The 21763-nt window shown below is 36.5% G+C and overlaps 1 protein-coding gene across 2 annotated transcripts; it reads right to left on the bottom strand.

The window, feature by feature from the left end:
* Nucleotides 1-9: 9 nt before the first annotated feature.
* On the bottom strand, nt 10-21603 carry tmem184a (transmembrane protein 184a). 2 transcript variants are annotated; one of them, XM_028042103.1, is made up of 9 exons: nt 21246-21603; nt 20895-21098; nt 13872-14037; nt 12997-13087; nt 10639-10714; nt 6960-7051; nt 5868-6037; nt 5551-5748; nt 2936-3165 (listed from the first exon to the last, which is right to left on the bottom strand). In XM_028042103.1, exons 2-9 carry the CDS (start codon nt 21096-21098, stop codon nt 2936-2938), a joined length of 1227 nt encoding a protein of 408 aa, XP_027897904.1. In that variant the 5' UTR covers nt 21246-21603. The 2 variants fall into 2 exon arrangements, with proteins under 2 accessions (XP_027897905.1, XP_027897904.1); XM_028042104.1 differs by lacking the exon at nt 21246-21603 and having other exon boundaries at nt 10-3165.
* Nucleotides 21604-21763: the final 160 nt, after the last annotated feature.

Raw genomic sequence — 21763 nt, 5'->3', positions numbered from 1 at the left:
ATATATATGTATATTACTTATTTTTCTGTCTTTCACTATACTGGGAGTGGTGTGTCTGTGTAATCACACTCACTGAAGTTAGTGACATTGATGCTGACCGTTTTCAAATTGTACTCACATTTACGAGACAACTGTGTTTATAACTTAAAACTTTTATGTATTTATGCTCGACAATTAACTGCTTAAGGTTACATTTAGATGGCTCATATTCTGCAGCCTTGCAAACAGTGGAAATTGCAGATAAGTCAAATAAAAGCTCATTTAAAACTATTGGTAATGTACTATTGTTAGAGAGATGTGAAATGGACCTCACTAGAATGTGATCAAACAATAAACCAAATTAGAGTCCTTCAGTGCAAATTTTAAAGCACACATTTACGTTCCCAGAGACAAGTGTTGTGAAAACTTGGAAAATGAAACTGCATCGTCAGAGAGTCTTTAAACTTTCAGGTTTAACATTTCTTAAGAGTTTCTAAGTTTTATGTGTAAACCTGGTGCAGACCCCATGGGTTTTAAAGTGTACTCCATGATGGTAATGCTTTTAGTGCTTTATGTATTCAGCACTGTTAACCCAGACCTGTTAATGTGATGGTGTGTTTCAGTCCTAAAGCCAAAACCAATATTGTTCTGTTTGCATAGGTCAATTTTTACATATTCATGACAAATAAATTGCAAAGCATTATGCTGACCTCTAGTGGTAAATCTTCAAAACTATTTATACACACTTGAACACTGAATCTGAGACTGGGGTGATTGATTTTGAGCACACCTTAGTATTATACGTCTTGTGTCCTATTTTCCCACGTAAAATCAAAAATGCCTTAGTCAAATAAGAGACAAACCTTTCTCTGAATCACAGTGATTGTGAATTAAATACACAATCACTGTATCCAGGCCAAGATACATGATGGTCTTTTCTTTTATGCAAATCAGTAGAAAAAGTTTTTCCATTTAAATTGAACGGATGTAAGACAAAAATCTAGAAGGATTTATTTGTGAGACGAGGCACAGCTATCTTCCTGCCATAGATGTTTACTGAACTTAGTCCAGACATTTTTCTTTCCTCTTACAGATTGTGAATATATTTGGCAACATCCAGAAGTTACCCTTCGCCCAATACTTTTATATGAATTGTACATATATATAGAAATATAAATAAAACTTGGATTTTGATGAAAATGTAAGAACTTTTATAGATTTTTTTTTAACATGTCTGATTAAATAAGCTTTTAACACCAGCTTTGCCAGTCTACAAGCTACTGTTTAAATTCAGCCATGTAGAGAATATGCTAGAATACAGAAAGGATGACAAAAATCAAATATGGTTTTAGTAACTGCAGTTTGTTTTTTAGCCAAATTAGATTGAAAAATAAGAGTTTTTTGTAGTCTCACAGCAAAGATTTCAGGCCAACTAGTTGCCATCAATGCTAACCTTGAACGAGGACAGTAAATGGTAGCATAACAGTTACTTACCCTTTAAACTTGTCAGTCTGCTCATATGTTTTGTATTTATTTCATTGATTTGTGTAATTGTATAAAAGAAGAACAGCTAAATTATTTTTATTTTGCATTTATTTACATGTTTTCTCAATGAACTACCCTTGTGTACAAATAAAACATTTTTTTCTGCCCTGATAGAAAAGAAAATATGGTCAATTATTCATTTTAATAGTACTGTTGTGCTTTTATACCTCGAAATAAAATTTTCCTCATCAAAATGTTCAGTTTTTGTTGCATTAAAGTTTTAAAAAAGTCAAATTTAAAGCTAATTTAGAACTACTTTGTACATTTATAATAATAAATGACTTCCCAGAAAAAAAAAACAAAACACATACACATTGGCACAAGTTAAAAAAATAACTTAACAAAAAAAGTCCCTGAAAAGCTATACTTACATATAGAGGTTTAACCATAAAAATTGAGAATAAAAAGTAAAATGTATAAATGTTCAATAACTGAAATGGCCTGAACTTTTCACAATAAATAGAATAAAATTTTTACAATTACATATTTGTACACAGACCATACTGAGCAGTAAAATTAACACTAATCAGCTTGTGAACACATTTCATGACCCTTGCAAGATGGGATAACATGAGCATCGAAATGAAATCATAAAAGCTACACAAAAAATAGTCACAATAGAGAATATTCCTTAAGAAAAAAAAAAATGCTTAATCTGGCTATCTATTTGGGCTACTCTTTAGCATGCTGAGAAAATTAATGAGATGATCCAACTTCCCTCTTTGTAGACAACAGATTTATGTAATTTGTGCCTGCTATGGTGGATACAAAGGATAGTGAAGTGCAGTTCGAATTGCCTGCTCCAAAACTAATACGTCATTGAAAAAAAAGCCTTTCATTCGTCAGGAAACCATGCTGAGGAATGCTCAGCAAATACTTCAAACAAGCAGATGTGAGTAACGGTCCATGAAGTGCCATTCTCAGTCATTGCCGGCTTCCCCTGCCTCCCACCTGGAGTCACATATTAATCATCTGCTCTTTGAAACTGACATGATTCAGATGGAACACACTTCAGACAGCCAGAGAGGCTGCAATGGCGAGATGGCGCAGACGGAGTCGGCATCGGGGGACGCAGCTGAAAATCCGGCAGCTTGATTTAAGGGAAGCGCGTGGCTCCTGACTCGTGTGATGAAGTGAAGATGACATGTCATTTTCTAGATTACCGCAGCAAGATGGAGACGGATCAGTTCTCGACACATTCAGCGACGAAATTTAAAACTTAAAATTTCATGCACATCCTCTGATTAAAATCATCATTATAAAAGCAGGTAGTCCTGTCTAAGTACTTGCGAAAGTAAACCGCTTGTGTTCAACCCAGTTCTGCGAGTAATGCAACACAGCTTTTTCCCCAGGGGGTCAGAGGCAAAGGTGGAAAGGGCACCAACACCTGGGTCTCTTGCTGGAAAAATGCCTAGAACTCATCATCTGATGTAATCAGCATGATTTTGTCGGACTTGCGAGAGCTCTTGTTGCCCGTGGCCACTTTTCCATTAGTGCTGGGCTGGCTGACCTCCTGTGTGGATTGCTGAGTGTACTGCTGATACGCTGGCGAGAAGTTGTGGATGGCGTCCTGAACCATGTCGCCTGGGTTTATGGTTTCCTTTAAGCCGCTCGAGATGCTCTGCATTGGGGGAAGATTCTCTGCAGAAACAAAACAATAAATAAAGTATTTTTTTAATGTACAAAACTGTGCTGTTACTTTTGCATGGCATAAATACCAGTGAAGGTAAGGTAGGTGAAAAAAAGCAAGAAGCTTGTCACTTATCTGGAAGCAGAAATATTATGGTAATTATATCATTATATCACATTTAATGTGTTTGTTACAATCTTTTGTTTTTTTGCCTTTTCTTGTTTTATTATCTGGGTTGTTCCTCTTTATCCTCTTAATCTGTGCTTTTCTCTGTCGCCACATTTCTTCTGTGTCCTTTACCAAGAATGCTCTGAAAACTGAAGCTTGATGTCCTAATGTGCGGTCACTGGCCATCTCAGGCCCCGGGGCTGCTTGTTCCTGATCTGTGACTGATGGTAAATCCAGCCTTCAGAGCATTTGCTGGTCTCTGCGGCCCATTCTTTCCAAACTGTCATGCCCAATGTTCATCTCTGCTTTGAGACATCCTATATTCATTATCATGCCAGCCCACTCAGCTGTAATATAACTGACAATTAGCAGTGACAGTAATAACGACTTGTTCATAGGATTAAAACAGTAATCCTTATGAGAACAATGTGCACCTTCAAAAGCGTTTCCATAATTACTACCTTGAATGCTAGATATTTTTCCCTTTATTTTATCCTCCGTCAGTCTCCTACGTACCATGCCTCACTTTCATGCATCGTTTTGTTGTACCCAGCTTGGACGGTAATTTGCTTTATCTCTCTTTTCTTTTCCACCTCCCAGCTCCCCTCAGGCTCCTAGTATGTGAGCCAGTTTCTTCTGAAGGTTTACTCTGGTTAAATATATTTAAAAACGGTGCTTTTCCTTACGAATGTCTATAGAGCATATCTAAACCAATGTTGCTTGCTTATGGGTTTCATTGCTTTATGTTCTTTTTACCACTAAATGATTCTGTTACAGCACATTGCAAAAGTGAAATATTCATAACTCCATTTAGATTTTCTACATTTTGTCACTACACAACAATGAAAAAAAAGCAACGACATGAATGTTTTAAGCAAAGAATGTTTTTGTATTAGAATGGCCCAAACTGTGTGGCAAGACTTAAAATTGCTCATCAAGGACAATCCATTCAATCTGATCAAACTTTAGCAATTTTCCAAGGCAAATTAATTTAGTTTTCAGTTTGTGTGTACAGCTGGTGTAGATATTTTCCAAATGACTTGCAACTGTAATTGCTGCGAAATGCAGTTCTACAACGCATTGACCTTAACATCACACTTTGCACATATTTCTTTTAGTACAAACTAATTTTCTTCTAGTTTACAAATCAGATACTTATTTTGGTTTTTGGATTGTTAACAAAAAAAAATCCTAGCATAAAGCTTTTTATTTTATGGAGGAGTTATGGTGCAAGGAGGGGGTCTCAGAAAAACATAACAGATCTTTGATGGTGAGAGAATACTTTTGCAAGACAGCGTAGAATAAATTATATGTACTAAGGCTTCAATGGCCTCAGCTCGGCTGCACAAAAAAAAATTTGCATTGAGCAAATCAAGGTACACAGCATCAATAAAGACACATTGTTGTAAGCTGTGCAGAATGAGGTCTGCAGAAGCAATCACAAACCAGACCAGGCAAAAGAATTACCATTACACATTTCATAGCGCCTGAAGACTTTGCAGCCCTTTGCACCCAACAGTCATAACCTTTGCAGTCATTTTCTGAAGAATCCTTAAATCTTTTCATTGTTGTGCCTCCCAGATGTTAAAGGAACGAACCCTCTTTGTGACTTCACATAGACTCTGTTCTTCTCCCTTTCACTGTTCAATAAATGCAACTCATGTAGTTGAAGCTCCTTTAAGATCCAACCTAGACACCCACACCATTCATGTGACATGGATCCAAACAGTGCTGTTTGTTTAAAAAAAAAAATAACATCTCAACTTTTGTAGAAATAGACTTGACATAATTTAGGAACAGATGGGATGTTTGCGAGAATCTCAAATTCTTTGAAGTCTTTTCGTGTTCTCAGGGCATACAATCAGAAGTATTTTCTTACAGCCGTAAAGAGAAAAATAAACAAAAAGCAATAAAACCCTAAGGTATAATCTTTCAAATGCTTTTACCTTCATCAACATCAGAGCTGGAGAAATAAAAGCTTCAGTTAATGTCAACTATTCTGTCAGGCTTTGAAGAACGTGTCGGCTTTACAACACTGTTTAAAAGGCCAAGCTATGAGTTAAAGGTCAGTGTGACTGGGCCAGCAGAACGAGATCACCAAAGAAATGCTGCTAGAAACACTTTCAAGAATGTCATTGGAAATGCGAGAAGGGCAATTAGCCTGAAAACACTTCAATGTAGTTTATTTGTTGCGACAGCAGTGCCTATTTTCAACTAACGCAGCTCACCTGGCACGTCGTTTTTCTTCTCTTGGTAGACGGTGCAGGGGAAGGCATATCGGAGCGCAATGGCAGCAAAGAACATTTCGATGCAGATGATGAAGTTCTGCCAGCCGGCTGCAACGGTTCCAGCACCCACTTCATGTCCTTCAATAAAAAGTGCGTTGGGAATGACGCCGCACCGCTCCAGGATAGCAAGGACCATTCCTATGAAAAAAGCAACATTTTACCTGTTAATTTGTGGTTTCATGCACCATGATGACCAGTTTTCTATTAAATAAAAAACAAAAACACACACACACAAAAAAAAACAGGGATGGACTTACCTTGCCAGAAGGATAAAAATATGACAGACTTTATTGTGAGGAATTTGAGCACTGGTTCATACGGTCTGAGCAGGTCACTTGTGGCAAAGTAGAAAAGGAAGAGTGCATAGAGGGCCATGCTCACAGAGAAGTTGTAGATGATTGTGATGTACAGGTAGCCTCCATTAACACTGCATTGAGAAGAAGTGGAACAGCGTCAAACAGCATTTAAATATTCGCCTAAGCATAGGTGTAATTCCATGAGTGCATGAGAGAAGCAGGCAGACTTCCACATTTGATTGTTTCTTGTTGCACTGCAACAGAGCCGCTCTGATGATTCAGCTGTGACGGCGCTTTATAAACCAATGCAGAATAGAGTGCATGGTTGGATGAAAGCATAAGAAAACAATGAGTGATTCATTGTGGTTTTGCAACAAAGCTTGGAGGAAGATGTGGCGGATGTGGATGAATAAGAGAAGGAATGAATTAAGAATATCTTTAGGTTTGATATGAGGGTGAAGAAGAATGCTAACTGGAAACTCATGTATCAAGCACTCATTAAGGTCTGCTTCCATTATGTAGTTTTGAAAGAGGTGTTTATACAGCTGACTCTTCAGATAGAGACACTGAGCTGAGAAGGATCAGAAGATATCTAATGAAGAATTTATTTATACTAATATACCCTCCTTATTATGTTAAGAGCTTTGCTCTTATCTGAAGCCTTGAAATTTTACTAAACTTTCTGAGTGCAATTTATGCCCATCTTTTACATGAATTATATACAAGTGTAAAATGGAATCATCTTTTTCAAATTAAAGTACACCAGGTAATTACAACCCTTTGTTCCAGAGCAAAAGTTGCAATATCACATTTGACCAAATATAACAGACTTGAGCTGCAAAGTTTGATTCCATAACTTTGAGCTCAAGTCAACCATTTTTATCATTCTCTCTGCAAAGAGGTGATATGCCTATCTCCATTTCCAAATTGTTTACATGTTCACAGAAGCAGCAAAACAAACCCTCAGGAAACTACATGCATCAGTGGGATACACAAGAGAATGAAATGCAATGAAAAAAAAAAAAAAAAAAAAAAAATGGAGGTGCTGCTCACTTAAAATCTCCGTCGTGATATTTGCCAAAGGCTTGTAGGATGATGGTGATGACCGCCATGATGGGTTTGACAGCACAGAACTGGAGAGTCGCCTGGAGGATACACGACAATTCAGAATGGCATACCAAGAGACAGCAAGCAAGGGCAAAACCAACAAGGACGGGGGCATCAGAATGAGGTTGGGAAAATGTTTAGGATTGCTCAATGACAAGCAGTTTTTTCTCATCATCACAAACAAAAACATGTTGATTTTACTTTGCTGAAATACACAAATATAGCTGGTTACTAATAGACATACATTTGTCAGTAATGCCTCATACCAAAGATCCCAATTTTGTCATATCATTAAAAATGTCCCTGTATTCAAGTTTTATGTTATAGACTAACAAAACGAAGCATGGCATTACAAAGAATTTCATGCTTCTTGGAAGAAAACTATTGTTTTTGTAACTGTTTTCTTACTAAGCATCTAAACAATTTGAAGCTGGTTTTGCTGTGTCTACTTGAGTAAATACTTATAAAATCTCCTTTTGAATTATTTACAACAGCAAGTCATTTTTAATTAGTCTATACCAGCTTTGAGGACTTAAAACCTGATTGTTACTTGTACAACAGCTCAAGCTCAGTCAGATTAGCTACAAACCATTTGAACATCAACCTTCATCTCTTGCCTGTTTCTGAATTTAATTTGGATCTGTACTTTGACTAAGCCATTCTGACAGAATGAAATTGTTTTTGTCCAAACCATCCAATTGCAGTTTTGTATGAACTTATGGTTGGCAAAGCTCCCTCTTTGTACATATAGTATATTAGTGAGTAAATTAATTGTTAAGGTGGTCTTTTCTTTAAAATAATTATTTTGTCTTAGTCTGATGTTGATTTAGAAGAACAATGACTCCTGGAGAGAGGAAAATGCAAGCCATAGGATCCAAAGCATTCCCAATGGCAGGAAAGTAGTACTTTGTGTCATCTATTGAAGTCTGAATAAGCAAATCTAACAGAACTTCTCACATGAAAGTAACTGGCCAGCAGTATTCAGTCTGATTAGTCAGAGGCAAGCTTCCTGTGCTTTGCAAATTGCCACGAACAAGTATTCAAACTGCAGAAAAACTGATTTTCTTTGAAGTTTCCAGTGCTGACAGTCATTATTTGCCTTTAACTTGTTGCAGTGCCAGTCTGTCACTCTAAAAATTCTCAAAGCAAAGATTTCAACATGAAACGCTGACATGTCTGGAGTTCAAAAATACAAAGCATGTTCTTGGTTTCTCCCAAAACTTAACAAAACCTGCAACTTGCACTCTTTGGAGATGTATCAGAACTTCATAGTAAATTTACATGTTGGTACACTTCATGAAAAATGATAAAATGTCACTTATGCATGCCTAATTAGGATCATCTCCAAGTCGATGCAAAACGTTGATTTTTATTACTCTACATGTAGAGCTGTAAAATTTAGGTTACATTTTGTCATGATTGTCATCCCATGAAATTGCTACTTTGTGTTGGTTAGACAGGCATTAGTTAATACTCTTTCTGGTGTAATATAAACTATTAAACAGTAAAACTCTGCACTTAATTCCTAATTTATTTGGATCTTGTACAACAACCCTGCAGACCCTTGCAGGGGTCTGCAGGGTTCTTTTTTCTGCCCAATAAAATAAAACCTTCCTCAAGCGTATAACAATGACACACTGAAATGTCAAAAAGCAGTTTAGCATGTAAGAGCAGCCCACCCTCACCCTTATCATCAAAACCCACAGTAACTTCAAGCTGCTTTCCCATATCAGTGATTGAACTGGTAAACTGCCTTCTAATGACCCTAAAACGTTTTCCAAATGTGCAGAGACTGCTCATGTTAATAACCTCCCCACTCCGTATTTAAATAGGAGGGAAGGTCTATCGGATCTGCTGCATTGGTTTGATTTAAAAAGTTTAGCTTAAAGGCACTTTTAAAAAGATTTGTTCTCATCTGTGCCATTTTGTTCCTGTAAACTCCAGAACTCCAGGACTACTTCTAAAATAAGGGCATAAAAAGCTCAGAATAAAGACAGACACTTCTGAGAACGCTGGTTTGTGATTAACACAAGGAGTTCAATGGATGTATACCATTTACTGCAGTGGTCCTCAACTTTTTTAGTGCAGCAGACCGGTCAAGACTTTGCAAATTTGCTGCGGACCGACACCGATGCTGTTGCTGCTGTTTCTAAATCATTCTGCTGCTTGTGGGCTCAATGTTGCCGCTCAAGACGTAACCGACAGAATCCGGTTAAAGGATTTTCAAAATAAAAGATCCTCCAGACTCAATACATAAAACGGAAGTATTTAATTATTTCTTGCGCAGCCCGGTACCAATTGGTCCACGGACCGATACCGGTCCGCGGCCAGGGGGTTGGGGACCACTGATTTACTGCATACGTCTGTGTGGTTGCTCATAAAGCACCAACTTAGGTCGCAGTTCAGACCCTTATAAATCGCTTCCAAACTTTTGAATGGGTTTTACTGCAGTTACTTCTGTTCCTTCAGCAATTTTTTTCCATCTCATTTTTTCCTTCCACCCATCTCCCCCTTATTATAATTTCATACAGTCCTCAGAACAACCAGCTTCTTTAGCAATGACCTTTTGCAGTATTCCTTAATTTTGAAAGGAGCAATAGACTGCCTGCTGGACAACTGTCAAGTCAGCAGTTTGGCCATGACTGTGCAGGCCATTACTTTTTTGTGCTAAAAAACAAATGGACTATCACAATTTTCAGACAATTTCAAGTTTTCCATTACCTGTAAAACAAAGCCATCAAAATGAGAAGAAATAAATGCTTCAAATACATAGCTCAGTGTATAATAAAACTATACAGTACAAGGTTCACTTTTTGACCTGAGTTACTGAAATAAGTTAACTTGGATGCTATTCAATTTCATTCAGGCACACCCGTAATATGCAAGGCAGAATTATTATATTATTCTGAATCTCTTCAGCACTCCTTTCACATTGGTCCTGCTGGGCAAATCAGCATTTATTAATGTCACTAAAGTACTTCGACAGCGGTGACAATTATGCAGAATAATACATTTCAAACTGCAACGTATTCATTCTCAAATTACAAGAAATAAATGAATTACTTTATTTGTGATAAACCTAAATATTAAGTACTACGTTCCACTCTATTAGAGAAATATCCTTTACCACTCTCTCAGTTATGCCTCTAGAGAGAATTTGAAAGGTTTTCAATTTAAAACCTGTGTACACAACACTGTCAAAGTACACAGTTTATCATCTGCCTGTGGGGAAAAAAATAGTCCTTTTCACCATGCATTTTGTTCTGAAGACATCTCTCAGTTTCAATATCCATCAGTGTTAGAGAGGAAGCCTGTGCAGCATCCCAAGACACAGAAGGAGCTCTGTGCTGACAGATCACATCCTCTCTCTGTGTACATCATCAAGCTGCCTTCACCCACCCTCACCCGCTTTTGCTTTCCTTTTCCAATGTTTTTAAACCCACAGAGCATCCAATTACCACAACTGTCAATTGTAAGCAGTTTGGAGGCTTTAAATAACAGCTCAGGGTTTTTGTTTATTTATTTAATAATGACAATTTAATGTATTTTTATTTTCAGCATGAGCAAGTTTATTCCAGAGATCAGAGGGACTATCTCTAGAGTAGAGGAGAGGACTGAGGCTCACCTGTTTGCAGAATCTTAAGAAGCCGATGGAGTAGCTCATTCCAACCAGACAACACGTCCCATATAAACAACTTGACCTGTGTAGACAGCACAGAGATGGACTGATTTTGCATTGCCAAACAGGAAACAAACCAGCATGCAAATTCTAAGTGTAAATTATCACATAAACGAGAGCACATGTGTAAGAAAACAAAGACTAAATCAGCATTTTAATATATACCATTAGGCTACGTGATATATTGACAATGTACCAAGGAGCAAAAATTGTCACTTAATTCACTTCTAAGTGCAGTTCTGCGTTTCATGCACTCATTTTGATTACTGTATTGCTTACGTGCTTATTTACTGTCAACAATGACCCCAAGTTATTTCAATGATCGTTTATCGCCCACACATTTGACAATTTTCCCTTCACTAGCGCACATTAAACTTCAAACATTTTATTGCAACACAATTTATATAAGAGAATAACAAAAGTTTGAGTAGCAAAAACTAATTTAACAATCTACAGAAAATCAACAGAATATCTGTTGAGCTACAATACCTGTCTCTACCAAAATGGCAGTGTTACTCATTCATTTACAGATGTAGTCTTTTTATTTTCATTTCTTGATGAGCTGTTTAAGCTTTTATTGTGGCCTCAAGTCTGGGAAAGATTAAGAAAATTAGTCTGCTGAAGTGCAAATAAACCTCTTATTGTGGGTTTTCTTTATCTAGGCAGCCAATCAGCCTGACGGGTAGGCCTGAGCACATAAAAATGATAAAAGTAGCAAAAAAGGTAAGAAAAAGTCCTTTGCATTACCAGAAATAAAAATGCAAGTCAATATATTTTTAAAATCACCATACCATCCATCTTGCAGGATTATTTAGAGATGGGATACAGGTTATTTGTGTTTAAACAAAAATGGGGTTGCATAAACAATTGTAAAATAATATTTTGATGCTTAAATTAAATCGAATGTATTAATGTGTGATACCGGTAGCATATAGCATGCAGAGTTCAGCTCTGTGTAACTATATGTGAAGTATAATAAAAAAATAAAAAAATTTAAAAAATAAGAAATTTCCACTTAAAGTGCTAAGTCTTTAGCAGTGCTACTGCCAAACTAAAGTTTACTAAGGTTAATGTAAATGGAACTTTATCATGACAAAGATGTTGTCATGATATATAATTATTAATAGTATACTGTAAATGTTTTAGGACTCAAAATATAGACACTGCTGGTAAAATGCCTAATTTCTGTGATGTCAAAAAATAGACTGATTAATAATTTCTAAACCTTTTCCACATGTGCGACATTTATTTTTTAACAATTCAATAAACAACGTACAAGATAAAAAAGTTGTCATAACTTCGTTATAAAGGTGTGCACCATGTTCAGATTCATTTACAGCATTCGGTGTCAAGAATTCACACCTACAATCAATTATAATAACTAAACTAAACCTTCAATTGTCTTGAAGGTTGACACTAGCCCACCTGCATATTTTAGGTAAAGTCATTGTTTGCAAAGTGGTTATAAGGATCAACATTATCTTGTACGAAATGTTCCATACATATACAAGATTTTGTCCCATTTCCCAGAGTAAAAAAAACTTTCAAAAAGATTTTAAATAGTTTAAATTTCAAAAACCTGGCATTTTAACAGTGGTTTGTAGAGCCTCTGTCTATTGTATTGATTTAGTCAAGCTGACCACTGAGTGCTATGAGTCACATTCACCCATCCACACTCCCAAATTGCAACACAACTATTCTTCCCGCTGAGTCACAACCATCCGCCTCCAAAGGTTTTCAGTCCATTACGAAAGTTGTTCCACTTGAAGCACAGCTTTTAAAATCCTAATAAACTTAAAGTTTATCATCACTTCTATCCTTAGCCAGGGATATTCCACCATATTCCAAATCTGTGGGATAAATGAATTAATTTATTTGCAGGAAATTCCTGACAGGGTTGACTTCAGACACATTGACATTTTTTTTACACATTTCATATGAACCAGGTGAAACAACAAATGTTTCTGACAAAGAAAGTCTTAAACTAAAGATCTCCTCATTATAGCTCTGTCTTTAGAACCTGGCAAAGAGCCTGTGTCCCAAACACGGACTATAAAGGGCATTTCAGACACTGAAAGATGAAGCAACTGCCACCTATGAGAGTTGTTTACTACTAATACTTTCAGAGTGAACTTCAAACTAAATGTTAATATAAAGGCCAGAAAGACAATTCTCCAGCTTATATAGCCATAGAATTATTTGCACTAACCCAGCTGATGCATTTATTTGTCCTGAATTGGCATTTTAAATATAAAATGAAAAGGAAATACATGTAATAGGTAAAGTGATTCAGTCTGTACTTACTGTATAGGCTTCCCTCTAATCTCAGACATGATTGCACTCTCTCCTCCAAGATACTCGAAGGACAGGCTCAGGAAATTGTAAATAACAAAAGCTGAAACACAAAGAAATGTTTTTCCTTTAATAAAATAACTATATTTTGCACCACTGCAGCTGGCGAACAGTTTCCCATCCCCTTCAAGTCTTACTTTTCTGTGAAGGTCAAAGAACATGAGATGGAAATAAACTCCCACATAACAAAAAAAATAATAATCATCATTAGTTCGACTTTATAGAACAATGAATGCTTCAGTACTGACATTAAGGCTTTTCCAAAGGTTCTGCGTCTCGAAAATCCCTTCTTAATCCTTTGTTGCTATTTAAGGGAGGATTAAATGAAGCAAATGCAGATGGGTCTGGTGTAAAGAAGGTTCATTATGCTTTAGCTGCAAATAGTTTCAGTGCTATCTGGTGCAGTCACAATATGGGGCTTTTTGTAATCTTCACAATCTAATCTTACAAATAGCTTTTATTTAAATTAGAATGACAATCACCTTTGCAACTTAGAATGTACTTTTATATTTTAGTCTACAAATAATAATTAAGATGTATAATCGTAGACTCCAGTGCTACATGTCACACTTTATCAAAACTAACAAAAGCAAAGTCTGTCACAGTCCAAAAAAAGGGATGCTACTAAAATTACTCCTCCAAGAAATGCAACACGTCATATAATGAGGTTTTTAGTTACGAGAACAAAGGCTGGAGGAAGAAAAACTAGTTTGGTCACTCTGTGACATCTGCAATGAGGGCAGGAAAACACCTTTTGCACAAAAAAAGAGAAAAAAAAAGGGAGACATCTACCAGATACCAGATCATACTTTTGGTGGTATATATACCTTCATAACAGTCTCGAACGGAATCGAAATAAACATAGTACTGGTCGTTGCTGATGAATAGGAGGCTGAGCCAGGAGTCAAAGGCATAAACTGGCACAATGAACAGTATGCGGATGATGTAGCGCTGCTCATTGGGGACAGTATAGGACCGAAGGTGTGTGTAGATCTAGAATAAAAACACAAAACATAAGGCATCAGTTAGAAACAAGAATATAGTTAGAAAACCATCGAATTTGCTTAGGAATTTTACAATGTGTGAACTTTGCTTCTGAACATGGAATAAAGCACCGCAATAAAATCGGACCACTGCATTTCTGAAATCAGAAAAGCATTGTAAAAACAACAGATAAGAAAATGTGCTGCCTTAGTCAGACTGTCTTAGTTGGGGTTTGGTAATCACGGCATTATTAACTGATACTGCAATGAAATCAACCAACAACCTGACAAAGCTGCCTTTTCAGGCAAGCTTGAAAACTTTCTGTGACAATAAAAAAAAGAAAAAGTGGTGTGTTTTAGGTCCCAAAAAAGTGTTGATGATTATTCATAAAATGACGTTTAATTTAGATCTTTTGTTGCTTAACTAGCAACAAAAGTTGCTCTGAAGCTCTTTGCATCCTGATAAGGTATTACACATCCATGGTTCTTCAAAATGACGTTTCATACCAACTGAGCTGTAATTTCTACCAACCTTAGAGGCATTTCCTACCTGCTTTGTCAACCAATTAGTTAAAGCTTTATCTACTTTATTGAACTTCTGCTTTCAAACAGCATACAAATGGGAGATTTAAGAATAAAATAAAGGGACAGTTTGAGAAAACACTGCATTGAAAAAGTATTTTGCAAATTCTGTCACATGGAGAGAAAAAAAAAGTATTCGATCTAAATAAAAGCTGTGCTGAAAAGTACTCTTGCCACTAACAACCCTTACAGACTATTTTTGAAAGCCAGTGTCAAAAATACACCACTACAAACAACTAAGTCTGTACAAAGAAGGTTTAAACATCCCTGACGTGTACAAAAAAAATAACGAGAAAACATTTTTCAGCTAGTTTTTATAGTACAATAAAAAGATGTATTTATGAAACTAATGAGGTCGATCAATAGGAAGTTGCTTGGACAATTAGAACTGATCATGGACCAAATAAGAATTGACTCCCCCAAAGAAGAATCTGAACCAAAATGATGGAAATATAAAATCTTCATAAGCCCATATAGAGTAATAGTTAGTTGTGTAATTATTCATCTGTTAATCTTATCAAATGATACAGTTAAGTAATGGTTAAGCACATGGGTACTAAACAGCTTGTTTACAAGTATGAAGTGAAATAAGATTGAGATGATATGGCAAATAGGGGTACAACTTTGTGACAAGGGAAATTGGCCTTTTAAAAATAGCTAATGGCAAAATTTGAAAAAAAAAAAGACATTTTATTATACTAATTCAAAACATGAACAGAAAGCAGTAACTTTATAGGATATCAGACATGGGTGTAATTTGCCATCATTAAACATCAGCAAAGTTAAGCATCAATATTCAAAAGCCTGCCGGCCCAATTTAGATCTTGCATCACTTGTAATTTTTATTCAGTAAATTATGTCAATTGCAAATAAGAAATGAACACATTTTAAAATTTTAATTGCATTTATATGCACACGAAAATTATGTGTTACTTTGTTCTTGTCTGACTTTGCATGAGATTAAAGGATGGACTCCTCTCGTTTATATGCGGCATTCATAAATGGTTAATTCCAGTTATTGGGATTCTTTAAATGATTTATAGCTCTCAGTTTCAAAGCCATTGTACGAGTCCTCACTGTCAATATTTCTGTAAGGAAAAAAAAGCGAGCAGCACCCTCATTGAAAATCTCTGCACATCTTTCTGTTGTGTTCACATCAATGCCTCTTCTGTTGAATTGAGTCAAATAAATACCTGCAGCTACTGGCGAGTTATATGCCGCATTTCCATGTCAACTTCTCACTGCGGTCAGAAGCCAGATGTCATGTTTTTTTTTGTTGTTTTTTTTGAGTATTGTATACAAAGAACATGATGCTACATCATTATCAAGACTGATAATAATGCAGAAGGGCAAAAGCTTGCTTGATCTAACCCTAAAAACAAGATTGTGACATAGCCAACGTTTAGATTTATAAAGCTCTGGATTTTATCAGGAAGGTATAATTTATAGCCACAGATTAACTTCCACCCACTGTTTGTCTGCTATTATGAAATGAAGCTTTAACATTGTCTTGACTAAACAGATTACCCAACTCGCATTTTAACAACCTGCCCGACACTCGTGCTTTAAACTTGCAGGGCACACCTTGTTTACATCAAGAGTAATTCCAATTGAATTTTCACACCGGAGTAGAGACCAATACAGCATACCAATGCTGTTTCCATGGGCTGATTAAGGTTTTAACACACGAGTCTCCCATGTGGCCCCCTTTGGCCTCCATATATGTAACATGGCTCATCTGACTAGTTTGGGAATTACACACCGCAAATGTCCGGCAATGCTGAAATTGATCTCAACAGTAACCTCTGGGTTGTACAAAATATCTACAATAACTAACACTCAAGAAATGAATTTTAGAAATTAAATACAAACAAAAAATGTTTGTTATATTCTAATAAAATGGTAATACTGGTATTCAACTAGCAAACATAAAGTAGGATGTATGAAAAAAAAATTATAAAATTATTCAGACACGCAGGGATTTACCTAAATTATTCCACTTTGACACTACAGCTTTTCAAACTTCTCTGTATAAGAGTTACGATCACAAATGGGAATAAGACAGCCACAATGTTAACAGATTACAAATACCCGGATTATGCCTAATTAAATTTAACAGCAAAAAACCCAACATATCTGACTAATATACTAATATTTCTTCATCTGAAGATTAATGGAGTTGTAAATAAAAGTCCATGTGCTCACAAACTGCTGTGGTCCCTGTTCTTATTGAACATTTTTCTTACTACCAAGGAAGTTTGGTTAAAACCATTGGAAAGAAATAACAAAAAAGCTTTGGAGTAAAACAACATATAAATGACTGGTTATGTAGTTGACTAAATGTCATGGTAAAATTGAATGCAAGCTTATGTTTACTTAGATTTTATCTCTTAAGACATACAATTAAAAGCTATTGACATTAAGTCATTTACAAAAAACAACTGTTGTTAGTCCTGAAAATGATCATATTTAAGCTGTTTTAGAACACATTGGACTCTAAACTCAATGAACTTCATCAATATTGTCCAATGGTCCTGTATCAAATTCCAGCCTAGTCAAAGTATATAGTTAAAGTATATATTCATTTCAATTCAATTGTTTACAATAATTAGTAGTCATTAAGTATTTGTAATAAAGGGTTTTTGGGAGGAGTACTACATATTTAGAAAACAAGTTATTTCTTTTTTGTATTAGTTTAATGCAAACCTTTGTATTAATCAGATTGTTTTCTCTAAATGCATGAAAAAAAAATTATTTCATGAACAAAAGCTGCTTGATTAAATTTCCATTAAAAGCTGCTCATTAAATCCCGATCACTGCGAGACTGGGAATGTGATCAATCTTTTCCTGTGGACTGACTCCACTTGGCAAACAATCCAGAACAGAACCAGAGTTCCTTCTGACTGGAAAACGCTGACCACTGACGACAGCAGCGCAATTGTTTCCAGCTAGTTCTTATTTCTGCTATTTCCCACCTGACAATGGAGAGACAACGCACAGGAAACAGGGAGCAGTTGAAACATATCTACTCTTTTTCATTTCCAACACTTCAAGTTCCAAAGGGGCTAATAAGACCCCCTGGACAAACACTTAAATATCAGTATGAACTGAATTGTCAACATCACAGAAAAAAGATTTAAGGTCAAAGAGTGTTTAATATTCAGAAAGAGCATTTAGCAGTTTATAGCCATTCTCTGAAGCCAAGTCAGATGAAACACTGCCAGCATTATAACGCTGGTCCAACAGACCGTTTTATTCCCCCAGTGTGACACAAGAGATGCCTGTTGCAAACTCTAGTCCCCCAGCAGAAAACTTGCTATTTATTTGTTCAATTAAAATGTCTTGCTAGCAAGTGTTTGGCCAAACACGTACTATATTAAAAACATAGAAACCAATTTGCAGGATATTGAGTTACAAATCCCTAAACGAGGGTGTTGCTGCTGCCGTTGTTGTGTCTCCCTGATGCGCAGATTACTCATTAATTATTTCCACAACACAGCATACAAATACATGTTAACAAGCATTAAAGAAATTCTGTGTGGCTGCTTACTAAATGTTTTCATGTTTTATTTTTTTTTTTAAAAGATGGATATTCTGGCTGAATCCGAAAAAAAAAAGTGACCTGAAAAACAACAAGGTCAGACAGCTTCAAACAGCTGTGAACATTATCCCAGTATCTACTGATTTCCCTGCTGACAAAACACAGCACTCCTTTATATTCACAGCAAATGATAAAATTGTAATGATAAGCTATCATCTCTGCACAGTGGGCAACATTCGCTCACATGAGGAAACACTAATTTTACAACAATGATGAGATAGCAGCGGGTAAAGGTGGTCCACAGTAAACCATTTATTTCTCCTGGCCATCAACTTCTGCCATGCAGAGAGGGCTTGCTGTGTTTCCGTTTATTTGTAATCAGTTAGGATTTTTTATTTATTTATTTTTTTAACTTAAGGTCACTTTTGTGTTTAGAACAAGCAAACTTTGAAGACATATGAGAGTAAAAAGAAGCTAACTAATTATGCACTGTACGGTTTGCGTAGATCAAGGTAATATGTATAATGTACTGTAAAGCATATTTAGAAAACGCAACACAATATAATACAGAAACCAACTCGCTGTCCGAGTGACATCCCAATGTTTTGCAATTGGTTTTTCAGAAGGTTTAGGGGGATTCTTAATCATGCCTTCAAAAGTGCATTTGTGAGGTCAGACACTGAAGTTAGACGAGAAGGTTTGACTCAGTCTAATTCATTCCAAATGGTGGTTGAGGTCAGAATTAAGTTCTTTTGTTATAAACCAACTCATCCGTGTCGTTTTAGGACAACACTTTGTGCACTGGTGTAAAGTCATGCTGAAACAGGAAGAGGCCTTCCTCAAACCATTTCCACAACATTACGAGCAATAATTTTTCCAAAAAAATATAAGCACAAGGCCATGGTGAAGAATTAGAAATTCCATTTTATTGGAACTAAAGGTCTATGTCAAACTCCTGAAAAACAGTCCCATGCTAGAATTGCCTCTTTAATAAATGTTGCACTTTACACAATGCATTGAGGAGAGTTTTGTTCTCCTGGCAAGTGATAACACCAGACTAAGAGAAACACAATTTGTCACTCAAGAGCCCACTGCTTCCAATGTTTTGCATTGCACTTTTTGATGTAAGTGCTTTGATTTAGCTGTTGGGCCATGGAAACCTATTCCATTCATTACACTCTCTTTCCACTGTTCCTGAGCTAATCTAAAGGCCACAAGAGGCATAGAGTGTGTTGCTATTGATTCAGCAGAAATATGGCAACCTCTTTTCTTTATGTGCCTCAGCATCCAGGGTAGCCACTCAGGGATTTTACATGGCCTACCGCTTTGTGGCAGACTTCCTGTCGTTTCTAATCATTTCCACTTTGTTATTATATTACCAACAGTTCACTGTTGAACATTCAGTAGCAAGGACATTTTATGGTGTAGACAGATGGCATCCTGTCAAGGTACACGCTTGAATTAACCAAGTTCCTGAGAGGGATCAAAGGTGTTCCATCTTAAAACTGGAAATATTTCTTTAAAAATATATAATGTACAAAAAACTTAAAGCATATGATTTTATATCGTATATTAGTTAAATAAAAGAGTATATTTTGCAATAAGTATAATCTTCAAGGGCTACATGGTGGCAGGTTGCATGTTTTCCTGTGCATGCACGAGATATCTCAGAATACTCTGGATTCCTCCCACACTCAAAAAAAACCATGCATTTTAGATTAAATGGCCACTCTAAGTTGCCCTTAGGTACAATTAAGTGTATGCATGCATGGCAATTTTTAAACAACGCAAGGTTTAAGCAGGTGTAGTAAATGGATGTTCCCTTCAAGTTAATGTGTTTGGAACACACTGACAACAAAGCCAGACTTGCTAAAGTTAAGGTTTGAATATATGCAAAAAAATAAATAAATAAACATTTCCATCAAGTCCTTATCAAGTACACCATTGTAAGTCAAAGGGCCATTTTTTTAATGTAGCTGTTGATCATTTGTGAGATTTATCTTTGCCTTTTTACCTTTACCAGTGCTTTTTTAGCATGGATACGGTGGCAAAGTGCAAAGCAATGAAAACTGGAATTAGGCCTGTTAATATCAGAGATTCAAATGGGAGTCTGCAGCTCCAATTTGTGCTTCAATCGCTATATTGGTAATGATGCTATTAGTTATGCGATTCCCTCAAAAAAAATCAATAAATAAAATATTTGCAGTTTTTGGAAACTATTATATTGATGATCTAATGGAAATACATCAAGTCTCACTTATTGTCTTACAGATTTCAGTAATGCTCCATCAGATAAAGTTGGTTGTTTTGGCAAACAACAACTCTTGTGCTCTTCTTAAAATTTTGCACCTAAAACAATTCCATTTCATTTCAATCACATTTCGTCATCGGGGTTTGTGCCTTGGTGCAGCCTTCAGTATAGCAACACCCTTGAAGGCAATAACAAAAACACCCACCGGTAAAATAAGTAGCAGTATGAAAGCAGAAGTGACCTTAAACCTCAGATTCATGGTGCAAACTTAGAAAAAAACAATGCTTCAACCCTTTATTGCAGAATTTAAAGTATACATTTCTTACTTAAGGCAAAGGAGGAGTCCCCAAGCATCTCTGATTACATTTTTACATAACTGTGGCTGCAGAGCTTTAAGGGTGTATTTCTCTCTGCTGTTATTTGATTATGAGATTTTTGTTTTTCTGGATATGGGGTGTGTGAAAAATTATTTAGTAGAGCACCACAAACTCACCTGGTGGCATGTTATGAGCAAGGCGGACCAGACAAATATGCCAGACAGGGCCTGAGCAGTCATCGTGTTCAGAAACATCTGACCCTCCGTGAGTGACCCGTTCCTTGTCCGAATGATAGTTATGTTTTCCGGAAGGATTGGTTCATCCAGGTGAACAATCGAGTTATTTTTGGACAATGAATCCATGTCCAAAGAGCCGTTCATCTAAAAGACGAGAGGAAAGAAAGTCACCGTGAAGTGAATTTATTCTAGCAGCGATAGATTTTACAGATAACATTTGAAAAACATCTCAGACGCTGTTCGGTAAATGTCACTCATTTGATCTCTCTCCACTGTCAACAAGCGGCTCACCTTGTTCCGAGTGGAAAGCAGCTTTATCCTGTTTAGATGACCGTGATCGTCCCGGGTCAGGGTTAAAGGATCAGCATAGAGCACAAAACACCCGTTTGTCGACCGTGATCATCTACAAAACGCGTTTTAATTGCATTTACGAGACGGGTTGAGCAGGAATAGACTTCCTTGTTTTTAACAGGTGCCCCAGTAGCGGAGGTCGAAGTCCACACAGTAGGAGATGAAAAACTTAAACAAAGGCTACAACAATAAAGGGAACTACAGAATGCTGTTCAGAACACCAAGATAAACATCTAAAGGTTTTCTAAGAAACACTTAACTGAAACCTATGTGTGCGCAGCGGCTCGTCTCAGCAGAAGTAAATAGGCTGGGCACAGGTAAAGGAATCACGTGGTCTCGACTTAACGGATGTCGTCATCACGTTGACTAACAACGTGCAATCAGTTTTATTCAACAAGTAGCCTTACTGGCGTGTCAGGTGCGAGACCGTTTTTATCCTTACATTTTATACATTGCCA

The sequence above is a fragment of the Xiphophorus couchianus genome, chromosome 16, assembly GCF_001444195.1.
Source record: "Xiphophorus couchianus chromosome 16, X_couchianus-1.0, whole genome shotgun sequence".
In the NCBI taxonomy this organism is placed as follows: Eukaryota; Metazoa; Chordata; class Actinopteri; order Cyprinodontiformes; family Poeciliidae; genus Xiphophorus; species Xiphophorus couchianus.
This window is presented reverse-complemented; position numbering and strand designations above follow the sequence as displayed.

Bases quoted from the DNA above. Each gene is read 5' to 3' on its own strand.
- tmem184a (XM_028042103.1), bottom strand. From the start codon at position 21,098: ATGAACGGCTCTTTGGACATGGATTCATTGTCCAAAAATAACTCGATT. The intron at 14,038-20,894 runs GTGAGTTTGTGG...TTTTTATTCTAG, and splicing joins TGCTCATAACATGCCACCAG to ATCTACACACACCTTCGGTC. The intron at 3,166-5,550 runs GTGAGCTGCGTT...TTGTTTCTGCAG, and splicing joins GAAGAAAAACGACGTGCCAG to AGAATCTTCCCCCAATGCAG.